The sequence below is a fragment of the Halichoeres trimaculatus genome, unplaced genomic scaffold, assembly GCF_033239565.1.
Source record: "Halichoeres trimaculatus isolate MK-OKI-2021-1 unplaced genomic scaffold, fHalTri1.1 fHalTri1_scaffold_9, whole genome shotgun sequence".
Classification (NCBI taxonomy): domain Eukaryota; kingdom Metazoa; phylum Chordata; class Actinopteri; order Labriformes; family Labridae; genus Halichoeres; species Halichoeres trimaculatus.
In genome coordinates, this window is record NW_027437188.1 from 22481922 (window position 1) to 22509882 (window position 27961).

Below are 27961 nucleotides of genomic sequence, written 5' to 3' on the forward strand. Positions count from 1 at the left end.
ACGTACATCACTGGCGCTGGGGCGGGAATTTCCTGCGTGGTATGCGTGAACGCACGTCAAGATGGCAAAGTTGTGAGGAACACAGCAGCCCTGCAAACAATACAGATCAAAAGTGTACATCTGCGACAAATACAGGCTCCGTGCCTAGGTACAGTATAGTCATACGAGGTCAGCGAACTGAGTGTTTGAATGGATGTTGGTGAGTTGAGTTCAGGACAATCTGTCACTGCAGAAGCAGCACGTCTGACTGGTTAATCGGTTCTTAGTTTCACTTTAAATTAAGACATTTTGTCTGGACTGCTTTGAAGTAAGACGAGTCAATGCTATGCAATCATCTATTTAAGTCAAATTAAGGGTTAACAGTTCTTTTTTTTTTGTCAACATCCTTTTCCCATCAAGAAGAGGGACCTCTAAAGAAAGCAGGTCCATACTGATGCAGTTGTGCACTCATCCACTGTAAAACATGACTCTGGCACTTCATGATCTTCTGGTCTGCTGCCGGGGGCTGGAGAGTGACAAAGTCACTGAGAGGAAGGTAATCACAGCTAAGCATCAATGAAACACACATGCTGCCTTCTGTATATGAAAGCTTCACTAGGGCAACATTTGCTGTAGTGCTCTTAACACCTGTGTTACAGTTATGTCCTCTTTTAATGTCTCAGAAAGAAGCTGACACCTTCAGGCGGCTCATACGAACACCAGAGGTTGTGCAGGAGTTGGATCGCAACTCCGGAAGCAAAGCTAAAGGATCCAAGCAACTCTCGTGGGATGCTGTTTTCAGGTGGATGCCTTGTTTGCATACATGACATACATACATTTTTGCATGCCTGTTGCATGTCTTTCTTGTTTCACAAGAGCCAGATATAAGAACTAGAGAAGTTGCATTTCCTTGCAGCAAATGCGTTGAAATGCTGAAGCTGGAAAAGTTTGAATAAAAGTGGAAAAAACTGAAAATGTAAAATAAAGGAAAAAAAAAATGTTAAGAGAAATGAGGAAAAGACAATGAGTGGATAAAGAAAGTGGATACAGTGGAAATGTAAATCAGCCTACAAAAGTTAAAATAATTAAATAAAAAGAGAGAGAAACCAAACAGTGAAATCTCAAAAATGTAGAAGAAAGCAGAAATCTATGATTAATGTGTAAATGAGATGAGGAGAATAGGACCAGTTTAATGTGTGAACAGAGTCTCGAGTCAAAGTCTGCAGAAGGTAGAAGCAGTTGAAGTTGAAGGAGTAGCAGCCTTTTTTGTTTGATTTGAGTCAAGTTTGAGAATTTTATGGCAGGTTAATCGGCAGTTTTTTTCAGTAGCAGCAGCTGCTTCTCTCAGTCAAATTGAAAACATTCCGCCCTCTGAGAGCAGGAGGAGAGGTGAAAAGAGTGAAAAGTTTGTGTCGCTTATACAGTGAAATCTCAAAAACAGTTGAAGATATTAAAAAAGTTATTACAGATATCAGTAGTGGAAAGATCAGTGAACATTTTAAAGCAAAAATGAAGTCTGTAAGTGGGAGTAAGCTGAAGTTAGAGCTTGTTGAAGTTGAAGCAGATTTTAGTCAGAGGAGCTGATATTTCCCATCTGTTTAACATAGAGAATTTTTTTTGGAAAAAGCTGAATAAATCAAAAAGTTTAATAGTTAGAAAAGTGAAAAGATATAGCACACTATTCCTAAACAAGCTGAATAGTTTAAAAGTTGAACGGTGAAAATCGGACAAAATTTGAAGGCTGTGAAAAGAGCCAAAAAACGTACGGAAGAATAAGAAGAAGTGGAATAAAGTCACAGGATAACAATATGTTGAAATGCTGAGTCAGCATTTCAACATAATAAAGGTCTACACTGCAGTACAGGTCACAAAATGGTTCTGTGAAATGACAGGTATCTTCACTTACATTGGTGTTGTTTGTTTGCCATTCATAACAGTAGGTTTTTCTCATCAGAAAATTATTTCTCTACTGAAAATTACCCTGACCTTTTGTTGTAGTGTTTGCTGATTTGCAAATAGATTACTACAATCTTTATCACTCTAAGCACTTGCAAATTGTACACATTTATACAAAAATTCACTAGAAGTTGTGCCAAAACAAATCACCTTTATTATTACATCCCTTTGACATTTGTTGAATCCTTGTTTTCTTTTTCCTCTCATCAGATTTCTACAGCGTTATGTCCAGAAGGAGACAGAAAGCATCAAATCGAGTAAATCCAATGTTACAGCAACTACACTCGCCATACGACAGAAGAAGATGGCTGATGTGTGCAGCTTAATCAAATACTTCATTCGCTTTGCAAACAAACGTAAGATCATTGTCTCTTACTCTTAGGGGTGTATTTTGTTCGGAGTAACGTTTTCTGACTTATCCTCCTGAGCAGAAAGCAGCAAAAATTCAGTTATTTGTTTAAACATCTTATACAGGGCCTCTGTCATTGTGTTATTTTTTTTCTCTTGCAGGCAGACCCTCTCTAAAATGTAGTGAACTGTTGAGACATGTGATGGAAGTCCTGGATAATTCATACAGCTGTTCAGCCTATGGGGAAGATTATAGCAGCATTCTACTGAAGGATATCCTCTCTGTTCGCAAGTACTGGTGTGACATCACTCCACAGCAGTGGAACGGTCAGTGGGGTATTTATTTACATTATATTTGAATGAAAAAACAGTTAAAACAGAATATCATAAATAATAATATTCATACTGGAGCATTTCATGTTGTTATTACTGTTTTCTGATACTGTAACACCTACTTTCCTTAGGTAACTGTATTTGCCTTGTATTATGTGACTCTCAGGTCTTTTGGAATTGTACTGTGGCTTTTTCAACTCTTCATCCAAGTCTATAAACCGTGTGTTGGTGAGCAGAGTGATCCACACTTTGGTGCAGGGCTTCTGCACGCAGACTGATGGATCCAATAGCTCTCTGTTCAGCTTCTTCTCCAAAGCACTGCTAAATTCCAGGTAATGACTTTTTCTGCCATCATCCTGTTTGTTTTGAGCATGATGTAAACCAGTTGAATTGTTGCACTGAATTGTGATGCACTTACCGTGTCTTTGTTTTAATAGGCAGGAGAAACACTTGTCTGTTTTGGAGCACCTCCTCTCAGCTCTCAACATCTTTTTAAGATCTGCTGCTTTGAACTGTCGCATGAAGGTGTGCCATCTTGGAGAGGAGCTAATGCCTTCTATACTGTATATCTGGGTGGATATGAGGCCCAGTACAGCCCTCAAAGAGGAGATAGTGGAGTTCTTTAACCTGCAAATACATGTTCATCACCCCAAAGGAGCAAAGACACAGGATACAGGTAGGAATGTCTTTTAGCCTAAAATAGAGATGCTCAAGTGAGGATTACAAACAATCTTTGTTGTCAAAACAACACCATAAGATATTTGCCTTAAAACTGTTACTTGTGCTTCATAGCTAACTACTAAACTTTTGGAATAAGTAGGTCTTTAAGTTGCCAATAACCTGCTCTCCTCCCTTTAATATCTTAGATGCTCACGCAGAGGACTGGGTCAAATGGCGGAGTCTACTTTACAATCTCTACGATTCCTTAATCAGAGAAATCAGCCAAATAGGCAGCAGAGGGAAGTACGTGACAGGGACACGGCACATCGCTGTCAAAGACAACCTGATTGAGCTCACAGCTGATATTTGTCATCAGGTAAAAGAGAATGAGTTTCAAGCATGCAAACCAAACCTCACAAAATATTTTCATGTAACTGAAACAGTATTTTACGCTGAACGTGTCAAAGAGAAATACAAATTGGCAACTTTTATTTTATTTTCTTGAATATAGCTGTTCACCGATGACAGTGACACTCACGTCATGGATGTGACTCAGGCAAGAGCCACCCTCAGTCCCACACACGGAGCAGCCAGCAAGCGACGGCGCATTGAGCTGGGCTGGGGGGTCCTCCGGGACCATCTGCAGCCTCAGCAGAGTGACTTTGATGTTATACCATGGTGGGAAAATCTAAACTTATATTAAGATATTTAATAGTAGTCTGTTGTCCATATAATGATCTGACTTGTGACCTCTGACTCAAACACTGTTTTCTCCACAGGCTGCAGATCACTTCAGTGCTCACCTCTAAGTATCCGTCAATGGTGCCCAGTCAGGAGCTGGTTCCTCTGCTGTCGGTGTTGCACCAGCTCCTGGCAGAGCAGCAGAAAGGAGAAAGAGGGCCGTACGTGCTGCGCTGCTTGAGGGACCTTGCTCAGTGCCAGGCTCGCTACCCAGAGAGGGCCCAAGTCCACAGGATGGAGCTAAGCAGGCTGTGGGCTCGGGTGTGGGTTCTTGCACTGCGAGGGGTCAGCTCAACTCAGACGGAGGTCCACAGCCTCAATCTGCTCAGTTCTATTGTCCATGGTGGACTGATCCATATAGACAGGGAGTTCTGGAAGCTGTTCTCAGGATCAGCCTGTAAACCCTCTCAGTGAGTGCCCTTCGTTAATGCTGAAAAATGTGTCATTACATCTGTTTGTCATGTGTTTGCATTAAGTCACCTTTTTTCTCCGTCACACAGGAGCGCTGCTCTTTGTTTAGCCCAGGCCCTGTTGAAGTTCCTGGTTCCAAAAAGTCTCTCCTCAGGCTCAGACAGAGAGTATGTGGGAATGGGAGTCACAGACGGATCTACATCACCTTCCTTGAAGGAGACTCTCACAGCCTGGCTGCTGATGACAGATCAAAGCGATGAGATGGAGGATAGCTCCAGACCTCACCCCATAATTTGCAGGTTGGTTGGCTTTACTGTATGTTTTTGTAGTTATGTAAACCTGCTTCCATGTTTGAATATAGAATTGTTTTTGCATTTATTAGCCTTAAACTCCTTTTTGTAAGTGTTTGTAAAGATTTTTTTCAGCTTTTCATATACTGGTCAGTAACTGTTGTTGTATTTTTCCTGTTTACAGAGACTTCCCTCACAGTCTCATAGCAAACATCCTAGTCTCTTTAACTTTGAAAGACACAAGAACTGGACTGAGGTTTCTGTTGGATGCTGATGGAGGAGAAAGGTGAGGAAACTGAACTGGAGTTCAACAATGTTTTTTTGGTATTTTTACAACTACACAGCCCAATGTGTTTGATTTGAAATCTCTTTCTCTGTTGTTAAAACCTCTGTCTTTTCATCCTAATATTAACTCAGTTTATTAGAATATAACCCTTATTTATTTTTTTTAAACACTTCACAGTGCCTTTTTCCAAGAACAAACCTTATCTACCGCCAAAGGTAACTTGGAGGAGATCGAGGGACTGTACATGCATTTCAGCTTCAACATGCTTCCCTCGGCCAGACAAACGGCTGAGGAGTCAGCAAAGGCAGCCTCGACTGATGGCCAATTCGCTGCTGTTTCCTCCCTCAAAAGCAAGTTGGAACAATCACTGATTTCTGTAGCTGACAACCTGCTCAACGGCTTCTCTCCTGATGTGAGTACACCTCTCTGAGCTCATTTGCCTATGTTTTCGTCACAACAGACAATAGTGGAAATCACTTCTGACTCTTCACTTCACAGTCTCAATCCATCGCGCCTGAGTGTTTGGTGCGCTGTTCCAGTCTGCTTACAGAGGTTCTGGCAGGTTACATCTCCACTGGGTGTCTGAGTGAGGAGGAGGCCTGCAGATCACAGCTCTTCATGAAAGCAAAGGTGTTGTGCAGCTGCATCTTATACATCAAATTCAGTTTATGGAAGCTCATCATTCTGTAGGCTGGTGTTGAAAGGTTAAGTGGATGCTTTAAGTTTTTTGTTGTGTTTATGTCACCAGGCTTTGGCCCAAGAACTCAGTGGTTTTGTTTCTGGTGTGAAAGTGAAGATGACAGAGGAGGGTACGATGAACACACTGCAGTCTGTCATGAAGCTCTGCATACAGTCTGCCTGCAGAAAAAACAAGGTGACGAACATCTCTATCATGAAAAACAACACAGCATGTAGTTTGAAACAATCCTATCAACGTTTTTTTTTTACTTCTACAGAATTTCAGTTCTGTCTCTTCTCGCTTGTTCATCATGGTCCTGCCAGCCAGTCTCCTCAGCGAACTGGCTGAGATCTCCAAAATGTTGGTAAGCTAACAGCTCATATACAACATAGCAGATTTAAGATTTTTGAGCTGAGTGTGAATTATTAATGTCTTTTCTTTGTCTCCTCAGTTGAGCAGTGCTTCTAAGAGAGTTAGCGTTGTAGAAGAAGATGATTGTTTAGATGCTGACTGGGATGTGACGAGGACCCAACAAGGGGACAATAATGATTTATTTGAGGACAATGAGGAGCCCCAAAGTAGCTCTAATGGGACCCAGAGACAGACAGGAGATAACTGTGACAATCCCTGTGGGCCAGGTAAAAACAATCAATCTATGGTTCAGGTTTTTTTTCAGTTATCTCATCACACTTTGCAGAAAGAGCTGGAGATAAAGAGACCTAAAGAGAAAGATCTTTTTATAGTCACGTATCAGCAACAAAATATCCATAACAACTTCATTTTGTACCTGTGTGTATCAGGAGCAAAAAGTCTACTAGCAGATGATCATCTGTCCCCCCATGACCTGGCTGTCCTTGCTATCTTGGAGTTTCTGTGTGAGTGCGGCTCCGTCCAGGCCGTCCACGGTCTTCTCTTCAAACCACAGGAGGTGCGGCGCAGGCTGCTGCTGGCGATGGACCAGATTGACTTTAGCAAAGCTGTGCAGCTCAACATGGTGGGTGTAGCAGCAGGTGGAGAGGGTGGATTGAAAGGGCTATGATTACACAGCTGATGATTGATGTTTATTTCTTGTTCGTATTCAGTATCTGGTCCTTCTGAAGAAACTGCCCACTGAAGACTCGCTGTCTCCAGAGGAATTTGACTCACTTCTTCGTCCCCTAGCGTAGGAAAATTTTGACACACACTACTTTTACTTTTAAAATGAATGCACAGTGAAGATAACATTCCCTCAGAGAATGATCCTCATCCAGTTTGTCTCATATTTAGAAAATTAAATCAAATTAGATTCAGTTATTTTTTTTCTTTTGAATGATAACCTGTGCTCATTGCGCTGTATTCACAGGGACGTATGTTCTCAGTATAGACAGGACCAAGAAGTCTGTGCTGCTTTCCTTCTGAGTCTGCTACCTTCTATACAGAGCCTGGGGAAAACACACCACGCACCAGAAGAAATGAAACATGTTCAGGGATCTCTACTACAAGTTGTGTCTGGATTCTGGTTAGTAGCACTTTTTAACATAAAATGATTGTGTAAATTAAATATTCAATGTGAATAGGAATGTGCTCCTGGTCGTGATGTAGTTTGTGAGTAACTCGGCTCAGATAATGATCTGAATTGATGTGCTGCGTTTCAGCTTCCTGAGCCAAACAGGGAAATGTATAGCAGCTGTGCGAGTGGCTCTGGTCAGGTGTTTTGTTGCTCTGCTTGAGGTAAGATGTCACTAGTTGCATTTATGTTTACACAAGATCTTAAAGGACCATAGTGACCTCTGTTTTGAGGCAAATAAGATTCTTAGTTGCCCCTTTTGTGACTCCTTAAATAAAAAATAAAACTATCTTGTCCTTACAAAATTGCTCTTCCAATTACAGCCGTAGAAAACATTTTGGGGGAGAAGACAAACACTTCCTTGGAGATACAAACTTTTTTATGGGTTATGGTTCATCTTACAATCCTGGGACTAAAAATGAGAATTGTGGCTAAAAGGTCCCATATTATGCTCCTTTTCTGCAGTTAAATATGGATCATTGATGTCTTCATGAAATGGTAGTAACATGTTTTGGTCCAAAAAGTCAATAAATCAAGCACAGCAGCATTGTTTCCAGGCTCTCATAGCCCCTCTGTTCAGAGCGGTCTGATTTAGTGGGCGTGGCCTTCATATGTAAATGAGCCACTGATACAGCCCCGTTCCTCCGCGTCACTGAGAGCGGCGCCACGAGCTCCGAGTGTGCAGTGTTTAGAAAACAGCAAAGCTTGTTTACCGTAACATTACAGGCTAAAACAACAGGCTAACCACAGCTAAAGTTAGCATCCTGAAGCTAACACAGAGACAGGAGGGACACTGAGGAAAAGCTCTTACATCTGCTCCACAGCACACAGCATTTAAAATACTCACATTTCCAGGGTCCGAGGTTTGTTGGTGGATGGTTGGTAATGCCCCTGGATTCAGGACCAGTCTATTGGCTAGCCCTCTGTTGTACTGTCCAAAGTTGGAAAAGCAGTCAGCCGCGAAGTGACTAGCACACACATGCACAGTTTTACTGAGTGTAGCTGGCACATTTCCTTGATAAATGAACTCTGACCACTTAGTCTTGTCTTCTTCCAAGATGGGAAGCTTGTGCATGGAACTATGTGGCTGTTTATAGCCAAAAACAAAGCAGTGATGGCTGCTGGAGCACCAGCGGGGAGGGGGATCGGGGGTATCTGCTTCGGCGGACCAATCAGGTCAGACTTGCTCCTGATTGGTCAAAAAAGGGAATCGCTGATGTCGGCAATTCCCCAAAATCCTAGCGGCTCATTTTAGGTCAGGATTTTACATTCACAAGCACTATTAAGTGCAGGTTTTGTCATTAGATATGACATTTTGTGGGCTGGGAGGAAAGCCAAAGACCCACAAATTTCACTGAAAGACTTAATAAAATGATTTTCACATAATATGGGACCTTTAAATCTCAAATTTTCATCAGAATTTAGTTTTCAGGCCACTGAAAAAATATCCAACTTCTCTGGGTATCACTTTTTTTATAAGGTAGAATGTGGGGATCATATTCACTGTTTTTTCTTTGTCGAATTTACATTCAGTGAGGAAAAACTGTTGTATTCCTATTTTTATATTCCCATTTCTGGCTTCTTTGAACATTTTTAAGTAGTCAGAATTTGACATTTCACTAGCCTAGCTAAAAATTAAAACATGATTTTTCGGATTCCTGAAATTAAAACCAGAATTTAAAAGTGTAAAGAATTAGTTATGTACTCACAATTGTCTTAACACCTCTTTTACTACTTTCACAATCTCATCTGTCTGACAGGCTGATCTGTGTTGTGATTGGGCAATCCTGAATATCAGGGGAAATGACAGAGAGGAAGACCAACCGGTGTCCGTCATCCTCCCGTCCTACCTTGCAGATGCCCACCACCAAGTTCGCATGCTTGTAGCAGTTTCATTGGAAAGGTATGGTTAAGCTGAAGGGGGACGAAGCACAAGTGAAATAAGAAGTATGGATAAATCAAATAAAGGAGTGGACATCATTCAGTTAATCGAAGATCTGACCATCATCAATGTCCTTCTTTACATCTAGGTTATTTCTGGAGCTGAAACCAGAGCAACCAGAAAAGAAAAAGATGCTGCCACTCAAACACCAGCAGGCAGCTTTTGAGAACATTTACCTGAAGGCTCAGGAAGGAATGAGGCTCCCTGTAAGTGTACTCATATGTTGTTGCAAATTGTGCAGTAAATTGTTTGACACATTTTAACTTTGACCTCCTCTTCTGACCCAATGCAGAGAAGCAACTCTTCAGAGTATCGTCAGGATGAGGCATTCAACCGCAAGGCCACATTGCTGAAGAGTTTGTCTGTTGTGTTGTGTTGTAGCCCTGTCTGTGAAAAACAGTCGCTGTTTGCCCTCTTCCAGTCCTACAAAGAGAACAACATAGAGGATCAGCTCATCAAAAAGGTAAGCCATCTATCAGCTGTTTTTTTTAGTGAAATAATTGATCATTGGAAATCCAGTTTAAAAAGAGATATTTCATCACAGATGTTGTGTAGTGTATCCACATCCCTGGGCTACAGGAGCGTGAAAACATTCATCAGATCTCACTTACACTACTTGGTGGCTGAGTGGCTGGCACAGAGACAGTCTGATGACCGCTACACTCTTGGATCTTTTCCTTTCACCCTCTTGGATCACAACACTGTGAAAGATTTTTATAAGTGAGAACATGAGCTTTCTATTTTTATTCCTACTTAAAACAACTGAATGATTGATCATTATTGACCCCAAAAATCCCTTTTGTCCCCTTGCAGCTCTTCCTACCAGGTACTGATCCCCCACCTGGTCTTCTTGGATGACTTTGACCAGGTGAAGTCTATCGGCAGGTATATAGAGAAGGACTGGAAAGAGTTGTTGGCTGACTGTTTCCCTAAAATCATGGTCAGCATCCTGCCTTACTTCGCCCTGCCTGGCCAGGACTCTCAGGTTGCACAGCAGAGAGAGAAAGCCCACAGAGTGTACGATCTGCTGAAAGACGCCAACTGTCTGGGCAAACAGGTAGACCCTAACTTAGTCTTCATTTTTTTTATGTTTTATAAATTGAAAGGTAAGAGGCTTTGTGCAGGGTCATATACTCTTAAATAAATTGCTCTGATCAAAATGTTAAAGATTACCAACTTTACAGTGTGTGCTATAAAATGGTTAAGGTCCAGTCTTACATGTCTTTTCTTGTGTTTGTGCAGGAAATTGACAACCTGATCCACAGTAACCTGGCAGACATAGTGGTGGAGCTCCTCATGACTTTGTATGAAGGAAGTGGAGCTGAGGGGGACAGCGGAGAACTGAAACGATTTACAGGGTAAATGTGGATGAAAAATAAGTGTAGTCTTTCTTACTATTGATTTAATATTTGACTAAATAATGTTTTTCAATCCCCTCAGGGAACTGGATCCTGCCCCAAACCCTCCGTACTTCAGCTCCCTTGTTATTAAAGCCACACTGGACTATCTCAGCAAGTGCCACAGTGCAAACCACAAGTCTTTGGTCGCCATCCTGTCAAAAACTCCCGTAAGAAGTTTGAGTTATCTTCTTTGATCAACTACTTCTCACACTTTTGATTGAAATTCTTGTTTATAAATTATTAAACTGCTTGTGTTCTCCCTTGATACTTTTCTGTGCTGTAGATTTCCATTCAGAGGATTCTGTTGGCGGTGTGTGAAAAAGCAGCTGAGACAACCAACAGCTACGAACGCCACCGCATCCTCCTCATGTACCACCTGTTTGTCAATCTGCTGCTCAAGGAGGTGAAAGATGGTCTGGGGGGAGCCTGGGCCTTCGTCCTCAGAGACATCATCTACACACTCATTCACCATATCAACAGCAGGTTTGTGCACCTGTACTTACAGGTAGCAAAGGATGCAATATAGCACACTCTGTAGGCATCCAGACTGGAACTATTCTCTGTTTCTATTTCCCAACCCCAGACCAGCTCAGTGTGATGAGGTTTCCATCAGGAGTCTCTCTCTGTGCTGCAACTTGTTGACCTCTGTGTGTCGAGCTGCGCTGCAGTTCTGTGATGATGCTCTAGACTGCCATCTGCAGGTCATTATTGGGACTCTCACAGCCCAAGTGACCAGTCAGCCTGCAATATCACAGCAGGTAAGAGGATACAAATGAAAGAAATGTCCCAGATTTATAAATAATGTAAAAATAATTATAAGTGATACACTAATATGGGTGTGCATTGGGCCAAATTACCACTCACAGCCAGTAATGAACAAAAACGAACACTTTTGTTGCAAGTAAACCTTCAGCTGTTTCTCTTTTTTAAATTGTTTCAATCATTCTATTTATTTATTTTGAAGTTTTCAGGATTCTTTAAATTTAGATCAAGTGATTTTACTTTACCAGCTCACACAAATGTTCAAACACTGTGTTATTACCCCTTGATAGAAGTATTTGCCTGACTCCAGCCATGTCAAGCCTTGGGTTTATTTCTTTCCTCCCTCTCTTTATTCTCCAGGTGCTCAGTCTGTTGCACTTTCTTGTGATCGAAAATAAGCAGAGGTTAAAAGGAGCCATCAGAAGGTTGGAGCCTTTCCCCGACATCCCTGAATTCAGAGAGCTGCGGTCTGTCCAGCACCTGCTTAAATACAACTATGAGACCTTTTCACTCCGACAGGTGATACCCTGTCTATTATCTTATTAATGATGTTATACAAAGGATTTTTCTTGATTCATTCTTTTTGACTACATACATTTATTAGCACTAGGGGTGGGAGGGAAAAAAATCGTTAAACGATGTATCAGGAATTCTTTGTTTGGCAATATAAAAATCAGGATTTCTTTGTCAAAAAACTTTTTTTAAAAATTCAAATTCTTCATTTCAGTCTTTGTAAGATGGATTGGAAAAAGGTTCCCACTTTTCTCCAGCAGAGGGGGAAATTTTTCTCTCTGACTCACATAATGTGTATTTTATGGGACAATATGGCTCCTGATATAGTCTGTAGACATTATCATCATCATTTAAACTTTTTCACATGGTCTGGTGTTAAAAAAAACCCAAAAATAGTCAATATCAAAGAATTGCAATTTAAATCGAGTCAGCACCCCAAAAATCGTAATACAATCAGAAATCATTCAGGAAGCTTAGTAAAACTCTAAAATATGGGATTTAATCCTAAAAACATATACCATAGTTTTTAGAACTGTACGTTTTCAGAAATATAAGCTGTTAAGCCAAAAAACACGTCAATAGAAACTTCATTTGATCTGATACAAGTGAATAAGCGAGTAAATTGAATAAATAAACAAATTTTACTCATACCTCTTTGACTGCGTTATAAATAACCTCTAAGAGGATATGAACAGAAACTTCCAACATTACAGATTTTCTCAAAGGTTACAGGTACAGCAATTTGAATTGCACATTCCTCTTGCTAATAGTGTTGCAAAATCCTTGAATTTTTTAAACTTTTATTCTGAGAATTAAAAAAAGTTTTGGGGTGGGTGTTGGTGGGGTAACAGTTCGTATCACCCAACCAAATCCTGTTTTTTTTCCCGCCGCAGGAGATATCCCATTTTCTGTCTGTGACATCCTCCGACTGCCTGCCCCTGACCAGACTGGAGGGTCTGAAGGAGCTGACCAGACAGCTACACACAAACAAAGGACAGATCCGAGAGCTCCTGAAAGAGTGTCACGGTACAGTGCCACATAGAGGAAATACACAGTGTGTTTTTTGAAGGTTTGAGGAGCTTTTTCTTTTAAGTTGTTGCTTATTGTTTTCCCTCTAGCTGACCCAGCTGACAGTGTGCTGGTGAAGCTGGTTCTCAGTCTGCTGCAGCTTTGCAAACATGCTGCCAACCACCCCAGTGGAGCAGAAATTCTGGGTATGAATTCAGATAACTTCTCTGATGTATGGACTACTTCATATTTTGAGTTTTACTAAAAAATCTTTTCTGTAGAGGCAGCAGGCAGCTGTTTGGGAGAGCTGGGCCCTGTTGATTTCTCCACCATTGCCCTGTTTCACGGCAGTGACCCCCTCTATGAGAAGGCTGTGTCTCTCTTTGAGTCCGCTGAGTCGCAGTGTCTGTACATCATCCTCAACTGCATGAACGACGCTCTCACTCAGCAGCGGTACAGAAACTCTTGGTTTTAAAGGTCTGTTGAATGAAAGTTTAGGAGAAAGGAGATAACATAAGTCAGTTTTGTCTTGTGTGTTGTTTTTATCATAGTATTGTGGTGAGGAAAGCAGCTGCTCAGTGTGTGAAAAACATCCTTGCCACCCAGTCTGGAAAGGACTTCTGGGACCAACACAAAGACAACAGAGACCCAATGCTGGCTTATCTCAATCCTTTCAGAAAGGCCAAGAAGAAGGTGGCCTAAATGTGTTTAAGTACAGTATAATGTGTTGTCACTACTGTGCCCACTCAGTTGATACTGACTGTTGTTTCTGAATAGGAGGCAGCTGTGTCTGCTGAGGAGAGCTCAGATGCCAAGGAGAAGCTGAGGAGTCAGGAGTTTTGGATACCTCAAGCAGGCAGACACAAGGCCTGGCTTAAGGCTCTGTGTACAGCCCTGCTCGACAGCGGAGGAGTCAAGAGTGAATGTCTGCTGCTGTCACGACCCCTGTGTGTGGTGAGTGATTGGAAGTTCTGGACTTATCCCCTGATCTAGAGCGCCTAAACTAACTGCACCATATTTTTTTTGGTTGTGTTTAGGTGTGGGTGGACTGCTGTCAGAGGCTGCTGCCCCTCATCATTCACTCCATCCTTCTGTGTGACTCTCACGGCTCATGGAGGGAGCTGCTTTCTGCACACATTCAAGACTTTTTCAGATTTTGTTCCAGAAGTTTTCAAGCTTCCAGCCGGTCTGCCACGCCCCTTATCTCTAACCCTGGTGAGTTTTAGAGAGTGAAACATAATAATGATTTTTTTTGTTTGACTTGTGTTCACAGACATATTTGTGTACTTTTTGTAAGAAAACTGTTTCTTCTTTATAGAGTCAGACAGCAGCAGCCACAGCTTGTATGACAAAACCTCTCTGCGCACCATGCTCACTGTTATCGACTATCTGAGACACCAACAGAGACCACTTGAAGCTGAGAGGTTTGTAGTATTGTTTTGTTGATATTCATGACTCTGTATGAACTGCAGATTGGCATGTAGTCATTCATTTTAACTGAAACATTGAGCCTCACACACTATTCTCTAGAAATGTTCTGACTCTACGCATGAAATAAGATATAAGATCACCATCAGATTCATGACTTATGTGTACCAGCCAGTTTTGTCCTGACCACTTTGCGTATGTAAATGAATCAGAATAATTCTAAAATGGTCGGCCTGCCATAAAAAATAAGACATTTCAATATGTACATTGTCACATTTTTAACTGTAAACTAAGTATTCCATTTAAGAGTCAATATTCAAAGGGGCTGTGAGGAGTTTCTAAGCAATCTTGCAAAAGTCTTTTTTCTATATATATGCATTTACATAATCCACACTTCAAAATGAGATTATCAGCGCCATTATAGGTTAGTTCGAAATGCTGTTTTGCAGCTTCCCCATTGGGTCAAGCCGGACTGGAACAATAAAATGAAGAGTGGGGTTATATTAGCTCTACTTGGTAGCTGACTGGCAGGACATAACCAGGATTCACTAACGTTACATGTTACGGACATGTCTTTGAGCACCAATCTGCCACTAGCACTACATATAGCAGCTGCTAAACTACTGTTGAAACTTACAATGTTTGCTTGTCCCTTTTCAAACTGTAGTGCCACATAACTGTACTGATAAATACCTTACCTTAGCGTGTTGTCCCCAGTAAAAAGTTGTCTTGTACAAAGAAATTTTTTTTCAATCCGATCTCCATTTAACTGCAAAACAAACACATGCCTTGTAAAAAGTCATGTCTTCACGACAGTAAGCGTGAGACTCTGGTCCACAAGGTGGAGAGGTAGTCCAATCAAAACATATCCTCCTCACAGCATCTTTAAATATAAGGATGAAAGGTGTAAAATTTGTGGTTATTTAATGCATTTAGCCTATTCACAGTTTTTATTATTGAGTTCTATCAAAAGCTTTTTTTATTTTTTGGAGAATATTTTAAAGATGTCATACATGTAGTTAAAAGAGTCTGTGTTTACATTTTCTGAGAAAGTTGGTGGTCATCATCTGTGCATAAGCATGGTCTGAGAGAGTTTATTTTTAATTAGTGCTGCACGATTTGGGGAAAAGGTGCGATTTGCGATTAGGTGGACAATATTGCGATTGCGATTGCGATTGTGCTTGCGATTTAATAAAAATAGTTGTGTCATGATGAGTCTACAGACTTGCTTGGTTATCATGGAGAAAAATCTGAATTGCATGTGCTGACATTGCGATTGCGATTGCGATAATCGTGCAGCCCTATTTTTAATGCAGTGCAAGACTGAGTTCAAGTAAGAATATATTGATGAATTCCAAATTAGTGCTTCAAATTTTTGTGTGCAAGGTTTAATTTGTGTGTACATTGTTAGTGAATGAGGCCCAATGTCTGTAATGAAAACTCTTAACCGTCTTACAGTAATTCTTGCCCCACTGTGTGCGAGTCAAACTTCTGGCTGGACCTGAACTACCTGGAGGTGGCGAAAGCTGCTCAGTTCTGCTCTGCACATTTCACTGCTCTGCTTTACTCTGAGATCTATGTGGACAAGATCAAAGCTACTATGGAAGAAAATACTAGGTTTGAAGAATTTCAATATGGACGTGTTAAATCCAGGTGATAACCATAATAAAGTGAAGTATCTTAAAAGCACATTTTTATACATGTGATACAAAATCTGCAGAACCAAGTCCAGAGCAACACGCAAGATCAATTTTGAAGACAGCAGCCAGAACTTTACCATCTCCAGCCTGACTGAGAAAAGCATGGAGGACACCAAAATCAGTCTCCAGGTCAGCTTTAAATTACACGTTAATTTAGCCCCTGGAGTCACTAAATAGAGTGCAAATATAATAATAATAATGTTAAATTCTTCTTGCTTCTTCTTCTTTCTTCTCCTTCTTTTTCTTCTACTTTTTGTTCTTTTTTCTTATTTTCTTCTACTTTTTCTTCTACTTTTTCTTCTTTTTCTTCTTGTTTTCTTCTTGTTTACTTTTTCTTCTTCTAAATTTTCTTATTTTTTTCGTGTTCTTTTCTTCTTTTTTTTCTTCATCTTCTTTTTTCTTGTTTTCTTCTTCTTATCTGCTTCCTCTTCTTCTTTTCTTCTTCATTTTTTTCTTCTTTTTCTTCTTCTTTTCTTCTTCTTTTTTTTCCCTCTTTTTCTTCTTGTTTTCGTCGTTTTCTTCTTCATTTTCTTCTTTTTTAGTTCTTTTCTTCCTTTTTTCTTCTTGTTTTCTTCTTCATTTTCTTCTTTTTTTCCTTTTCTTTTCCTCTTTTTTCTTCTTATTTTCCTCTTCCTTTTTCTGTTTCTTTTTCTTCTTCTTTTCTTCTTTTTTTCTCTTCTTCTTTTTCTTCCCCTTTTTTTCTTCTTCCTCTTCTTTTTTCTTCTTTTCTTCTTCTTTATTTTCTTTTTTCTTCTCCTTCTCCTTCTTCTTCTTTTTTTCTTCTCCTTTTCTTATTTACTTCTTCTTTTCTTCTTAGTTCTCTTCTCTATATTCTTCTTCTTTTCACTTCCTCTTTTTCTTTTTCTTCTTCTTCTTCTTCTTATTGTTGTTGTTGTTGTTATTTCTGCACTCTCTTCAAAGCATAGATTGAGATTGCTTATTGTCTTTTTTCTTTGTTCACTGAGGAAAGTCCCCCTAAAAGGGTAAAAGTTTCAATATTTCATTTATATTTCTCTTACAGGAGCTTCTGATCGAGGTGTATCGCAGTATTGGAGAGCCTGACAGTCTGTATGGCTGTGGAGGGGAAACAATGACAAGTCCATTGACAAGGTGTACAAATAGATTCCTGATCCCTGATGACCTATACATCTTTTTTTCGTATAATAGCTCTTTTTCCTGCTTAGTTCAATGACTGTCAGACATTCAAAGTTTGTTTTGTCACACCGATTTATAGAATTCGAACATATGAGCATGAAGCTATGTGGGGGAAAGCTCTCACATCCTACGACCTCCACTCTTCACTGCCTGACGTTGTGCGACAAGTAGGAATAGTGGAGGTAAGATGATGAGGCTGCTGCGCTAATTGTTATAAAACACCCACTCCCAGTGAGTAAACCGGACTGCGGAGTCACAGTTTTGCATGACTCACAGCAGTATTTTAGCTTCTTTGCGTCTCACTTGTCTTCTCTCTGGTCCACTCACAGGCTCTGCAGAACTTTGGCCTGAGCAGCATCCTCACCACCTACCTGAGGGGTCTGGAGAGTGAAGGGGTCGAGTGGGGAACTGAGCTGGGTGAGCTGCGCTTCCAGGCTGCCTGGAGGAACATGCAGTGGGACTGTGAGCTCACAGAAAGGTGAGGCGAAGCTAAGAGTTAAGCGCTTTCCCATTTTGAACACGCATGTGGCAAAGAAGTTAAAGAGATCTCTAAACTAACACAACTTTTTTTTCCCTCAATATATTGTTGCATCAGGAGTGACAATTCCAAACCAGGCTTCCATGAATCCGTGTTCTGTTCTCTGCAAGCACTGAGAGACAAGGAGTTCTCCTTATTTGATGAAACAATGAAGCATGCCAGGTATGGTTGACACTTGGATACTGGAGTGTTTACTCCAATTTACTCCAACAGGAAATGAATAACCCTGTACATGCCTTAAATAACCCTGTGCATGCCTGTGTGTTCTCACAGGGTTGCAGAGGTTGAGGAGCTGTGCAGAGGAAGCCTCGAGGCCGCTTCCTCTTTGTACCCTACTCTCAGGAACTTGCAGAGTTTCAGGGAGCTGGAGAGTGTGAAACAGTTGTTTTCAAGGTGATAGAAGCATGACAACATCCATAACAACCACAGACTATGTATTTTAATGGACACTATATGTGTCTCCTTCCTCTTTTAACTCTGTGTGCTCTATAAACCAGGCCCTTCTCAGATGTGACGTTGAGGGAGGTTTGCAGCCAGTGGCGGCAGCATCTCAAGCTTCTTGTGGACAGCGACTTCTCTCTGGTTGAGCCAATTCTTGCCACCCGCTCCGTTGCCCAGCACACCTTGATGGGCAGGGTGGGAGACCCCGACAGCAAGCAGTACCTCAGCTCTGTGCTCACCGACCACCTCATGGAGCTCTGCCAGCTTGCTCGCAAGGCTGGGAATACACAGGTGAAATGTGTGTGTGTTTGTGTGTGGATGGATCAGATTTTAGACTTTTTTGAATGGTTTTTAGTGAATATCTTTTTAAATTAAGTTCTCACAGTTTTGTTTGGACTCCTGTCCAGATGGCAGAGCGGGCAGTCTTTCAAATAAAGCAGCAGGGTACCAGACAGTCCTGGTCCTCTTCCCCTGTGTCATCATGGCAGCTGGAGGAAGCCCAGGTGTTCTGGGTAAAGGGGGAGCAGGGGCTTGCTTTGGGTCTGCTGAGACAGATGATAAACAACCTAGAGGACAAGGTAGGGCACTAACATGCTGACACGGTAAATTAGCTTCCCCCTTTGAGAACAAAATGCAATATCAGGGAATCTGTGTAACCTATATTTGATGTCACCATGCCACTATTTTTTTACAGGTAGACATGAATCCTGCTCTGGTCCCAGTGTACACAGAATGCCTCAGGTTGTGTGGTAACTGGCTGGCTGAGACCTGTCTGGAAAGCCCTGGAGTAATACTGGAGAAGTACCTTGAGAGGGTAGGAAGAAGCTGAAAGATTGTCTATTTTCTATTTATGTATCAATGCATAGAGATTAGGCCCAGAAACATTCAGATCAAACTCCTCAAGCAGCTTCACTTGGATAGATTTGAATGTTTCACATGCCTATGTTAGTCTGTATGTATCTGTATGTTTGTGTACATCGTCGTTTTGTAGTGATGTTTTTATAGGCCCAACTATTCTCCTTTTTGCTCTACTTTCAGTGTAATTTTAAAAATACTCTACTGTAGTCTGATCATCCCTTGCCTCTTATGTAATCTTTTCTGTGCTCTTCTTTAAGGCAGTAGAGCTGATCGAGGAAGAGTCAGGAGCTCAAGATCCAAGGCTAGAAGCTCAGCGGACCGAAGCCTTCCTGTCTTTGGCACGCTTCTCTGATGCTCAGTACCAGAGCATCGACAAGTACATGAACTCCTCCGAGTTTGAGAACAAGCAAGCGCTGCTGGAGAAGGCCAAAGAAGAAGTGGACTTAATGAGGGAACGCAAAGTGACATCCAACAGGTCTGTGCTCTGATTTAGTTTTCTTCTTCCAACATTTCTGACTTTAAAACAACAAAGACAATGGTCATAAATCCCTTACAGGTACACGATTAAGGTGCAGCGAGAGCTGGAGCTGGATGAGAAGGCCTTGTCCAACCTGCGGGCGGACAGGCAGCGTTTCCTGTGTAAGGCGGTGGAGAATTACATCCAATGTCTGGAGCAAGGAGAGGAGCACGACACTTGGGTGTTCCGCCTGGCTTCACTGTGGCTGGAAAATGCTGATGTTAAGGCTGTGAATGGAGCGATGAAGGTTCGTGAACTTTACCTGGTTTGCTTGTTATTTTAAAAAAAAATCTGGATTTTTTTTAATTAAGTCATTTGAGAATGTTGAGTTTCTTACTTCTCTTCTTCATATTTGTTTTTCAGAAAGGAGTGAAGCAAATCCCCTCCTACAAGTTTCTTCCTCTAATGTATCAGCTGGCTGCTCGCATGGGAACCAAGATGGCATCTGGCATCATTGAGGAGACAGGCTTCCATGATGTCCTCAGTGATGTAATGCAAAGCTACAAACTCTAACATATACATGATAGAAATGTGTTTCATGCAGCTATTTACAGAGTTTTCTTAATCAGTGCATGCATATAAAACAACAGATTGGTCAGACTGATTGATTGAAACTGTCATTTGCAAACTTCGGCTTTAATTACTTTCTGTCTCCCCAGCTGATCTGCAGAGCATCTCTGGAGCACCCCCACCACACGCTCTTCATCATCTTTGCTTTGGTCAATGCCAACAAAGACGAAAAATTTTGCAAGTCCCGGCTGTCTAAGAGTGCTCCAAGGCAGTCCTCCGCATTTGACGTGGTGAGACTATCCTGAGATATTTCTACATTCCACTTCAAGTATCAGAGATATGTTGAGTTTACATTGGTACAAGCCTCAAAGATGTCGCATGTCGTCTTCTACTGCTGGAAAAATAAGTAAAAGTCACCTCTAGTTAAATAGTTTGTAGTTTGCATTGGTCTCTTTTTTATTTTTAAAGGGATTTTTTTATTCTGTATGTGCTTATGTTTTTATATTTATTTATTTATTTTGTGTGTGCAGGAGCGTTCAGATGTGGCCCGGATGATTATTCACAAGATCAAGAACAAGCGAGGCGAGATGATAAGAGGAATTGAACGTCTGTGCGACGCCTACATCACTCTGGCTTACATGGATGCCAGCAAGCACAAGACAGAGAAAAGTGAGAATAATTAGGCACAGTAAAAATAGTCATTGACCGTTTTCAGCTTTTCAAATCCGATGTCAATAAATGTAGAGCAGATGGGCTGATGGCGGATATGAAATCCTGAATCCCATATTTGATTTTTTTGCATTCAATAGTATTGGACAACTTAATAATGAAATCTGTCATTTCACACACATGCCAATCCAGTATGCATGTTTACCTTCACTAGTAACCTGTTTGAGATGGATTGTTTTAAATTAATTCATGGAACGGAAAAGTAAATTTTGTGTTTTCTACATACTTCAGAAATGACTGTTTATATTTAACAGTCACCAGCAGTTGTCTTAAATTTGATATTCACATAGTATGAGAGACATGTAATATTGTTAAAGATATGTCATCCTATATGATCCTTATGCGATGGCTTAATCATGTAAAAAAGTCTTGAAAATGTGCACACATTTAGTACAAACATCCAGTATTCCTATTTTATATTCATTTTTATAATCTGCGTATACGCCATGACCCCTCTTTAAAGGGGACAACAGCAGCAGCTACTTTGACTGTTCAGCTCTTTTTCTGCAGTTTAATATGGATCACTGATGTCTTCATGAAATGTTAATAACAGGTTTTGGTCCAAAAAGCCAATAAATCGAGCACAGCAGCATTGTTTCCAGGCTTTCATAGCCTGTTCTGTTCAGAACAGTCTGATTTAGTGGGCGTGACCTTCATATGTAATTGAGCCACCACTGATACCGCCCAGCTCTTCCGGGTCACTGAGAGCGGCGCCACTAGCTCCGAGTGCACAATGTTTAGAAAACAGCGAAGCTTGTTTACTGTAACATTTCAGGCTAAAACAACAGACTAACTACAGCTAAAGTTAGCATCCTGTAGCTAACACAGAGACAGGAGGGACACTGAGGAAAAGCTCTTATATCTGCTCCTCAGCAGGGGGTATCTGCTCCGGTGGACCAATCAGGTCAAACTTGCTCCTGATTGGTCAAAAAAGGGAATTGCTAATGTCTGCAAATCCCCAAAATCCAAACAGCTCGTTTTGGGTCAGGATTTTACATTCACAAGCACTACTAAGTACAGGTTTTGTCATTAAATATCACATTTTGTGGACTGGGAGGAAAGCCAAAGACCCACAAATTCCACTCAAGACTTAATGAAGTGATTTTTGCATAATATGGGACCTTTAGTATATTTTTAATCAGCCTTGTGAAAGTAAACAACTGTTGATCTTTTCATTTCATAATGGTTGTAATGTCCTAAATAATTGATCGATGATTGATCCGTTTATCTCTTGTAATAAACATTCAAATTAACAGGCAGACTGTAAATTTAAAGATTTATCATGTTTTGTACTCCCTCAATTTCATCATTTATTTATCCAGTCATCCTTTCTGTTTTAATACAGGGGCGATTCCCATCCCTGCTGACCAGCCCATCATGCAAATCAAAGACCTGAATGAAGTTGTCATTCCCACAATGGAGATCAAGGTAAAAATGGACACAACTTCACTACTTCAGTTATTGCCTTTTGTCTGTGTTCCCAAATGATGGAAGTTGATTGATTTGTTTAATAAGTTGACCAACTGTAGATGGTAATTTCTTTATTTACATGTCAAAGCAACAAATATTTCAGCTTCAATGTTCCAGCTGCTCAAGGAATGTTGCCCATTTCCGATTATTAAGTCAGACTGTCAACAACTGTGATTTGTTTTTGTTGTGTAAACAGGTCGATCCATCTGGTTGCTATGACAATCTTGTGACTGTCAGATCCTTCCTGCCTCACTATCACCTGGCCGGAGGAGTCAACCTGCCCAAGATCCTGGACTGTGTCGGCTCAGACGGCAAGAGCAGGAGACAGCTGGTGAAGGTGGGTGTGTGAATGTTTGTGAGTGCTAGAGGGTTTCCTTTGAGTCCTCGAGTCTGGGACGTTAAGTTTATTCCTCAAAGAAGGAAAAATATTTCTCTCACTTTGATGATAACGTCTGACCAGCTCTCGTTTTCCCTTTTCAGTTGAGTGTTGCTAATGATTAATCTTGTTTCTGTAGCAGGAAAAAAAGTGAAGTTGTTTTCAGATCACACCTTGGAATGTGCTCATTCTTTGCAAACTGTTTGTTTGTCTGAGCTTGCGGGAACACTTGTGAGACACTTGATAAGTAATAATTAACTATTCTGACACTTTAGCGAATCACTGTGAAATAACAGTTTCTTTTAATCTTTAACCTTAGAGGATCATTTTGTAGATTAGATTCATTTAATCCCTTATTTGACACATTTAGAAAAGTGTTCCTTTAAATAAATACATTGAATACATTTGTTGAATAGAATAAGTAGATAAGAATAGTATTTAAGACTGAGTCTATGTTTTGACATTTACTGAGTCTTTGTTACAGCTGCTTTTCCACAAATACACAGCAAGCCCAAAAATATGTGAGGTACTGTGGATGAGACCAAAGTGGGAGTTGAAAGTCAGAGCAAACTCGACAGCATACCGCACTTTCAGCGTATTTTGAGTTAGTTTCAATAGAAGTGGTTGTTTAATATCAAGAGTACAAGCCTAAATACAATGTGAAATAAGCTTCCTCATACTCCACTTTGCCATAAATTCCCGTGTTGTGTTATTTTGGTCATTTCTACATTTTATTTGTTCTCAGGGTCAGGATGACTTGCGGCAGGATGCAGTCATGCAGCAGGTTTTCAGCATGTGCTCAATGCTGCTGCAGCGCAACGCAGACACCCGCAAAAGGAAGCTCAACATCAGACGATACAAGGCAAGATCAGCTGATTGCGTGCTCATCACCTGATCTTTTCTGACTGAAGCGTTGCTCTTACTCTTTAGTTCAGAGAATCATAAATCTTCTTGACTTGTGTCCCGACAATTTTCATTACCATCAATTGTTGAAGCTCTTATACTGGCATCACTTTTTTTTTCCTTGATGTAAATCATCCAGGTGGTGCCGTTCTCGCAGCGTAGCGGTGTGTTAGAGTGGTGTTCAGGAACTGTGCCCATTGGGGAGTTTCTAGTGGATCCAAATAAAGGGGCGCACAAACGGTTCAGACCACAGGACTGGACCAACCTCGCCTGTCGTAGGAGGATGATGGTAACTGTCTTTGTTTTAGAGGTAGTTTGGCTAAAAACTGAAAGTCCTGTCCTAATTATGAAATGTCACATTGCTTTTACAGGAAGCCCAGAGACTTGGATTTGATGAGAAGCTTCAGGCCTACAGTGAAGTGTGCAAGAAGTTCAGGCCAGTCTTCAGGTATTTCTGTATGGAACGCTTCCTGGATCCTGCCGTGTGGATGGAGAAGCGGTTGGCTTACACTCGCAGTGTGGCCACTTCTTCTATAGGTACAGACTAGGGCATGTTTACCCTGTATCCTTACTGTGAGTGTAGGGCCATGTACTATACTTTGACATGAAAGAACGAGTGCATTGAAGTGGGAGATAAATTTTGTGAAGACAAGAATGGGCACAGAAAGAAATACAAGAAAAATTTAACTATGTATTTGTAGAGCAAGTCCAAAGTTTAAGTTGACTATGTGCAAACCCGTGGTGCATTCCAGGTGTTTATTTGTTACAGTTATAAAAGCCAGGACCTTTTTTTTTTAATTTAGTCATAAACAATGAGGATTAACTGTAACACATTTTGGGGACTGAAAAATGAAGATGATCACTAACTTTTCTGCTCCTTTCTGTCCACAGTTGGCTACATTGTGGGCCTGGGCGATAGACATATTCAGAATATTCTGATTGATGAGCAGACTGCAGAGCTGGTGCACATTGATTTAGGTAAAAATATATATATCTTGATGTAACTCTTCTGCATGTCCTGTTTGAATAAATGTTTCAAATTCATGGTATTAAAAAGTTTTGACTCGTGCCAATGAATGCAGCTTAACTCTTTAGTTCCTGAGATCAAGACTTCCAAGACTGAATTATTGCAACTAACACATTGTTTCCTTTGCATTCTTCCTTCGGTGTTCAGGCGTGGCCTTCGAGCAGGGGAAGATCCTTCCCACCCCTGAGACTGTCCCCTTCAGACTGTCCAGAGACGTTGTGGATGGAATGGGCATCACAGGAGTGGAGGGAGTTTTCAGGAGGTGTGGAAAGATCCTGGTTGTCTGGAAAATTCTAACCTCTTAACCTTGAATCTATTTAAAGATGAATGTAGTTAAAAATTTACCTCACTGCATGAATTCACTGAGTACTGAAAGTTTTTTTTTTAAGATGGAATTTTTGTAGATGAAAGCAATTCACTTTGTAGACCCTCTAACAAATATATTGAAGTGTATTTACAATAAACATGGAAAGAAAAACAATCAAAGTTTTCTCTAACCAGATGCTGTGAAAAGACTATGGAGGTGATGAGGAGCTCTCAGGAAGCTCTGTTGACAATTGTAGAGGTAAGAACATTGATAGGGACCCACACAGTGAAAGACAACTCTTAAACTGCCATTTTCATGTTGAGCAGTATCTAAATATATTGTGTTGTGCAGGTGTTGCTTTACGATCCGTTATTCGACTGGACCATGAACCCACTGAAGGCCTTCTACCTGCAACACGATGAGCAGCAGGAGCTCAACGCAACCCTGGGCTCCACCATGGGAGGAGATGACATAGACAACCATCGTAAATCCAGGTGTGTGTGTATGTGTTTGAATGACAGTTTTTACCTCTTTTAAAGCTCCACCTCTAGATTTCATACTTCTCTCTTTACAGTGACAGTCAGAGCTTCAATAAAGTGGCCGAGCGGGTGCTGCTGAGGTTGCAGGAAAAGTTGAAAGGGGTGGAGGAGGGCACGGTGCTCAGTGTCGGAGGACAAGTCAACCTGTTAATCCAACAAGCCATGGACCCCAAAAACCTCAGCAGACTCTTCCCAGGGTGGCAGGCCTGGGTGTAGACCTGGAACACTAAAGGCAATGTGTACAACAGACCATGTTGTATTTCCAGCCTCTTTCTGATATCATCCGTCCACTCTCACTCTTTGCTTGCACCAGAAATCCAGTTTTACGTCAAACTATTGAAAAGATGTTGAAAAAGACAAAGAAAACAAAACTTCTTGTATTTGTAGTCAAAAGCAAATTTACTCCTCATACTTACAAAATGTTACACGGTTCTATCTAAACACCAACTGGTCTATAGTGAATGTTCCTTATAAATTTCTGCTGCTTTGCACTGTAATCTGAAATGAAGTGATCTTATCAAATGTATGCAACAGTTTTTGATTAATAGCCTATTAAATCTCTGTGACAATGTCATACAAACTGGGCATTCTCAAGACTGGAGAGACCATAAACTATGGTGCTGAAAAAGGATGAGGCTGTTAAGTTGGAGGACATGTTAACTGTAAAGTCATGACAACTGTCTGTACACTGCAAAAACTAAAATCTAAGGAAGTGTTGGTTTTATTTTTAGAAATGAAAAAAAGGTTTTATTTGACTCAATGTGAGACACATTCACCTGTGAACGCCAACAAAGTGTCTTATTTCAAGACATTAAAAATCAGCCAATGGGGTAAGAAAAAAAATGCTGTTTGTCAAAAAAAGAAAGTGTTTATATGAGAAATGGAATGAGTACATTTTGTTACGTCCTTTTCAGATTTTTTTAAGCAGCTCATGTGTCATTTTTGTCTTTTATCATCCTTAATTATGATTTTTTTTTCAGGACCTGTCAGGTGAATGTGGCTCATACTCAGCTTAATAAGACATTTTTTACTATAAATAAGACATAGCACCTGCTCAGATTTCAGTTTTTGCAATGACTGTAACTAACTGGTTGTGAATGTAATGTATTCTATTTGTTGTATAAAATGATTTATAACCTCTTTCCAAAGAAAAGATGCCTCATTAGTGTACAAGATGCCTTATAATAAATAAATGTTGAGTTCAGTTTAAAAATGTTAAGATGTTTATTTTGGTTTGTTTTCTAAAAGAATAACACTGTGATATAAAAGTCTCTGAGTTTAACTCTTCAGCTGCAACTTTGCTTTAGGTTGCGTTACTCTCCTAGTCTGTAACAAAGCTGGTTCTTTAACTGATGTAAATAAAAGTCCTGATCTCCAGTACTGAAGTGTAACATGTTTGTCTGTTTACAGCTGATGCAGTGTGGTACCTTTCCATTGTGTGCCCAGTGACAGCACTCAGTCACTCACCACACTCACAGCCGGCAGATAAAAGTTCTCTGTGTTTATGTAAGATAACACTCCTTTTTGTACTTTTTGTGTACTCAGGAGAAACTCTAAACCAACGCTGGTGAAGCACAAGGGGCGGCCTCTCTTGAGATCATACAAACTCTTTGTTTCATCACAGAGTGCTGAGAACTCAGAGGACAGGGCTGAGGGATGTGAGAGGAGAGTTTTATCTTTGGGAACCTAACATAGAGAATTGTCTCTTACTCCTTAATTTGTGGTCAGACCTCTGAGTGGACGTAAATGAATGTCCTACATGGAAGATTAATGCTTGAATCTTCACAGAGAGACACGCCATATATCAGTCAATTCCCAAACATTTGCTGAAACAGAAAATGGCAACCAATCCAGTAAGTGATCACTTCTATTTAACTTCAATGACTTTAATTACTTTACCAAGGTTAAAATTTGTTGTTGTTTCAATTGACTAAATGAAATTATTCCCACTCTTTGGAGAACTGTTTTGGTTTGATACTTGACTGAATTTTTGAAATGTTTTCGCCTAAAAAAAATGTGATGTTTCCATTTATTAGATTGTAACCTCTAAGGTTATGGGAACATTTTCTTTATTTCTGTTGTAGTATTCAAAATCGGGTTCTTGGAAACTTCCCAGCAGTTTGGATGTAAAACCTCAATATGTTCATCACCTGACTCCACCTGAGATCAGCAACTCCATTCCCAAACACAAAGGTACATCTTCTTTTCAGTTTGCTGCTGAGACAGTTATGTCAAAACAGAAATGTTTTCTCTGTATAATAGATATATGAAGAATACATGAGGAAGATTTAAAATCCAATTTAGATACATTTTAAATTCCATCATTACAGATTTGTGTTTGCTTAACAAACCTTGTTAATCCTTTAAGTTTTGATGTTAGTGACATACAGATCATAAAATCAGAACAAGTTCACATTCATAAATTAACAGATAAGCCTGGTGAGAATGTGTAGGGTCACAGTGTGTGTTGTGTCCTGACAGATGTCAAACAGAGGTGTGTGAAGTTCACCGTTTGTGCCGTGATCAGCCTGCTGCTCCTCCTGCTGGTGGCTGGCGTTCTCCTCGGTTATTTCTGTGAGTACAAGACCCATCCCTGTCTGTGTATCTGC

The 27961-nt window shown here is 40.6% G+C and overlaps 1 protein-coding gene across 4 annotated transcripts; it reads left to right on the forward strand.

Annotated features, from left to right (window-relative positions):
• Positions 1-25: 25 nt before the first annotated feature.
• Positions 26-26723, forward strand: atm (ATM serine/threonine kinase). 4 transcript variants are annotated; one of them, XM_074678852.1, is made up of 63 exons: positions 26-148; positions 400-535; positions 663-781; positions 2146-2291; positions 2446-2610; positions 2783-2948; positions 3054-3292; positions 3483-3652; positions 3788-3954; positions 4056-4427; positions 4518-4727; positions 4903-5004; positions 5182-5416; positions 5503-5634; positions 5753-5878; positions 5961-6047; positions 6135-6321; positions 6484-6677; positions 6766-6845; positions 7026-7181; positions 7318-7393; positions 8990-9132; positions 9260-9377; positions 9464-9634; positions 9716-9891; positions 9985-10228; positions 10414-10529; positions 10612-10738; positions 10855-11054; positions 11155-11329; positions 11694-11852; positions 12740-12872; positions 12965-13060; positions 13136-13307; positions 13406-13547; positions 13632-13808; positions 13892-14069; positions 14173-14278; positions 15741-15899; positions 16003-16111; positions 17004-17092; positions 17217-17319; positions 17467-17615; positions 17733-17837; positions 17949-18068; positions 18173-18407; positions 18524-18694; positions 18811-18930; positions 19232-19449; positions 19531-19738; positions 19855-19980; positions 20151-20291; positions 20532-20670; positions 22076-22158; positions 22397-22537; positions 23322-23438; positions 23619-23768; positions 23851-24016; positions 24371-24457; positions 24654-24768; positions 25008-25071; positions 25165-25307; positions 25388-26723. In XM_074678852.1, exons 2-63 carry the CDS (start codon positions 464-466, stop codon positions 25566-25568), a joined length of 9273 nt encoding a protein of 3090 aa, XP_074534953.1. In that variant the 5' UTR covers positions 26-148; positions 400-463; the 3' UTR covers positions 25569-26723. The 4 variants fall into 4 exon arrangements, with proteins under 4 accessions (XP_074534953.1, XP_074534955.1, XP_074534956.1 ...); XM_074678854.1 differs by having other exon boundaries at positions 28-199; XM_074678855.1 differs by having other exon boundaries at positions 28-148; positions 403-535.
• Positions 26724-27961: the final 1238 nt, after the last annotated feature.

What these genes read in the sequence shown, in the direction of transcription:
- atm (XM_074678852.1), top strand. Translation starts at nt 464, where the DNA reads ATGACTCTGGCACTTCATGATCTTCTGGTCTGCTGCCGGGGGCTGGAG. An exon ending in GCTCCTGAAAGAGTGTCACG is followed by an intron (nt 12,873 to 12,964) that starts GTACAGTGCCAC and finishes TTTTCCCTCTAG; the next exon opens with CTGACCCAGCTGACAGTGTG. An exon ending in GCCCCTTATCTCTAACCCTG is followed by an intron (nt 14,070 to 14,172) that starts GTGAGTTTTAGA and finishes TCTTCTTTATAG; the next exon opens with AGTCAGACAGCAGCAGCCAC.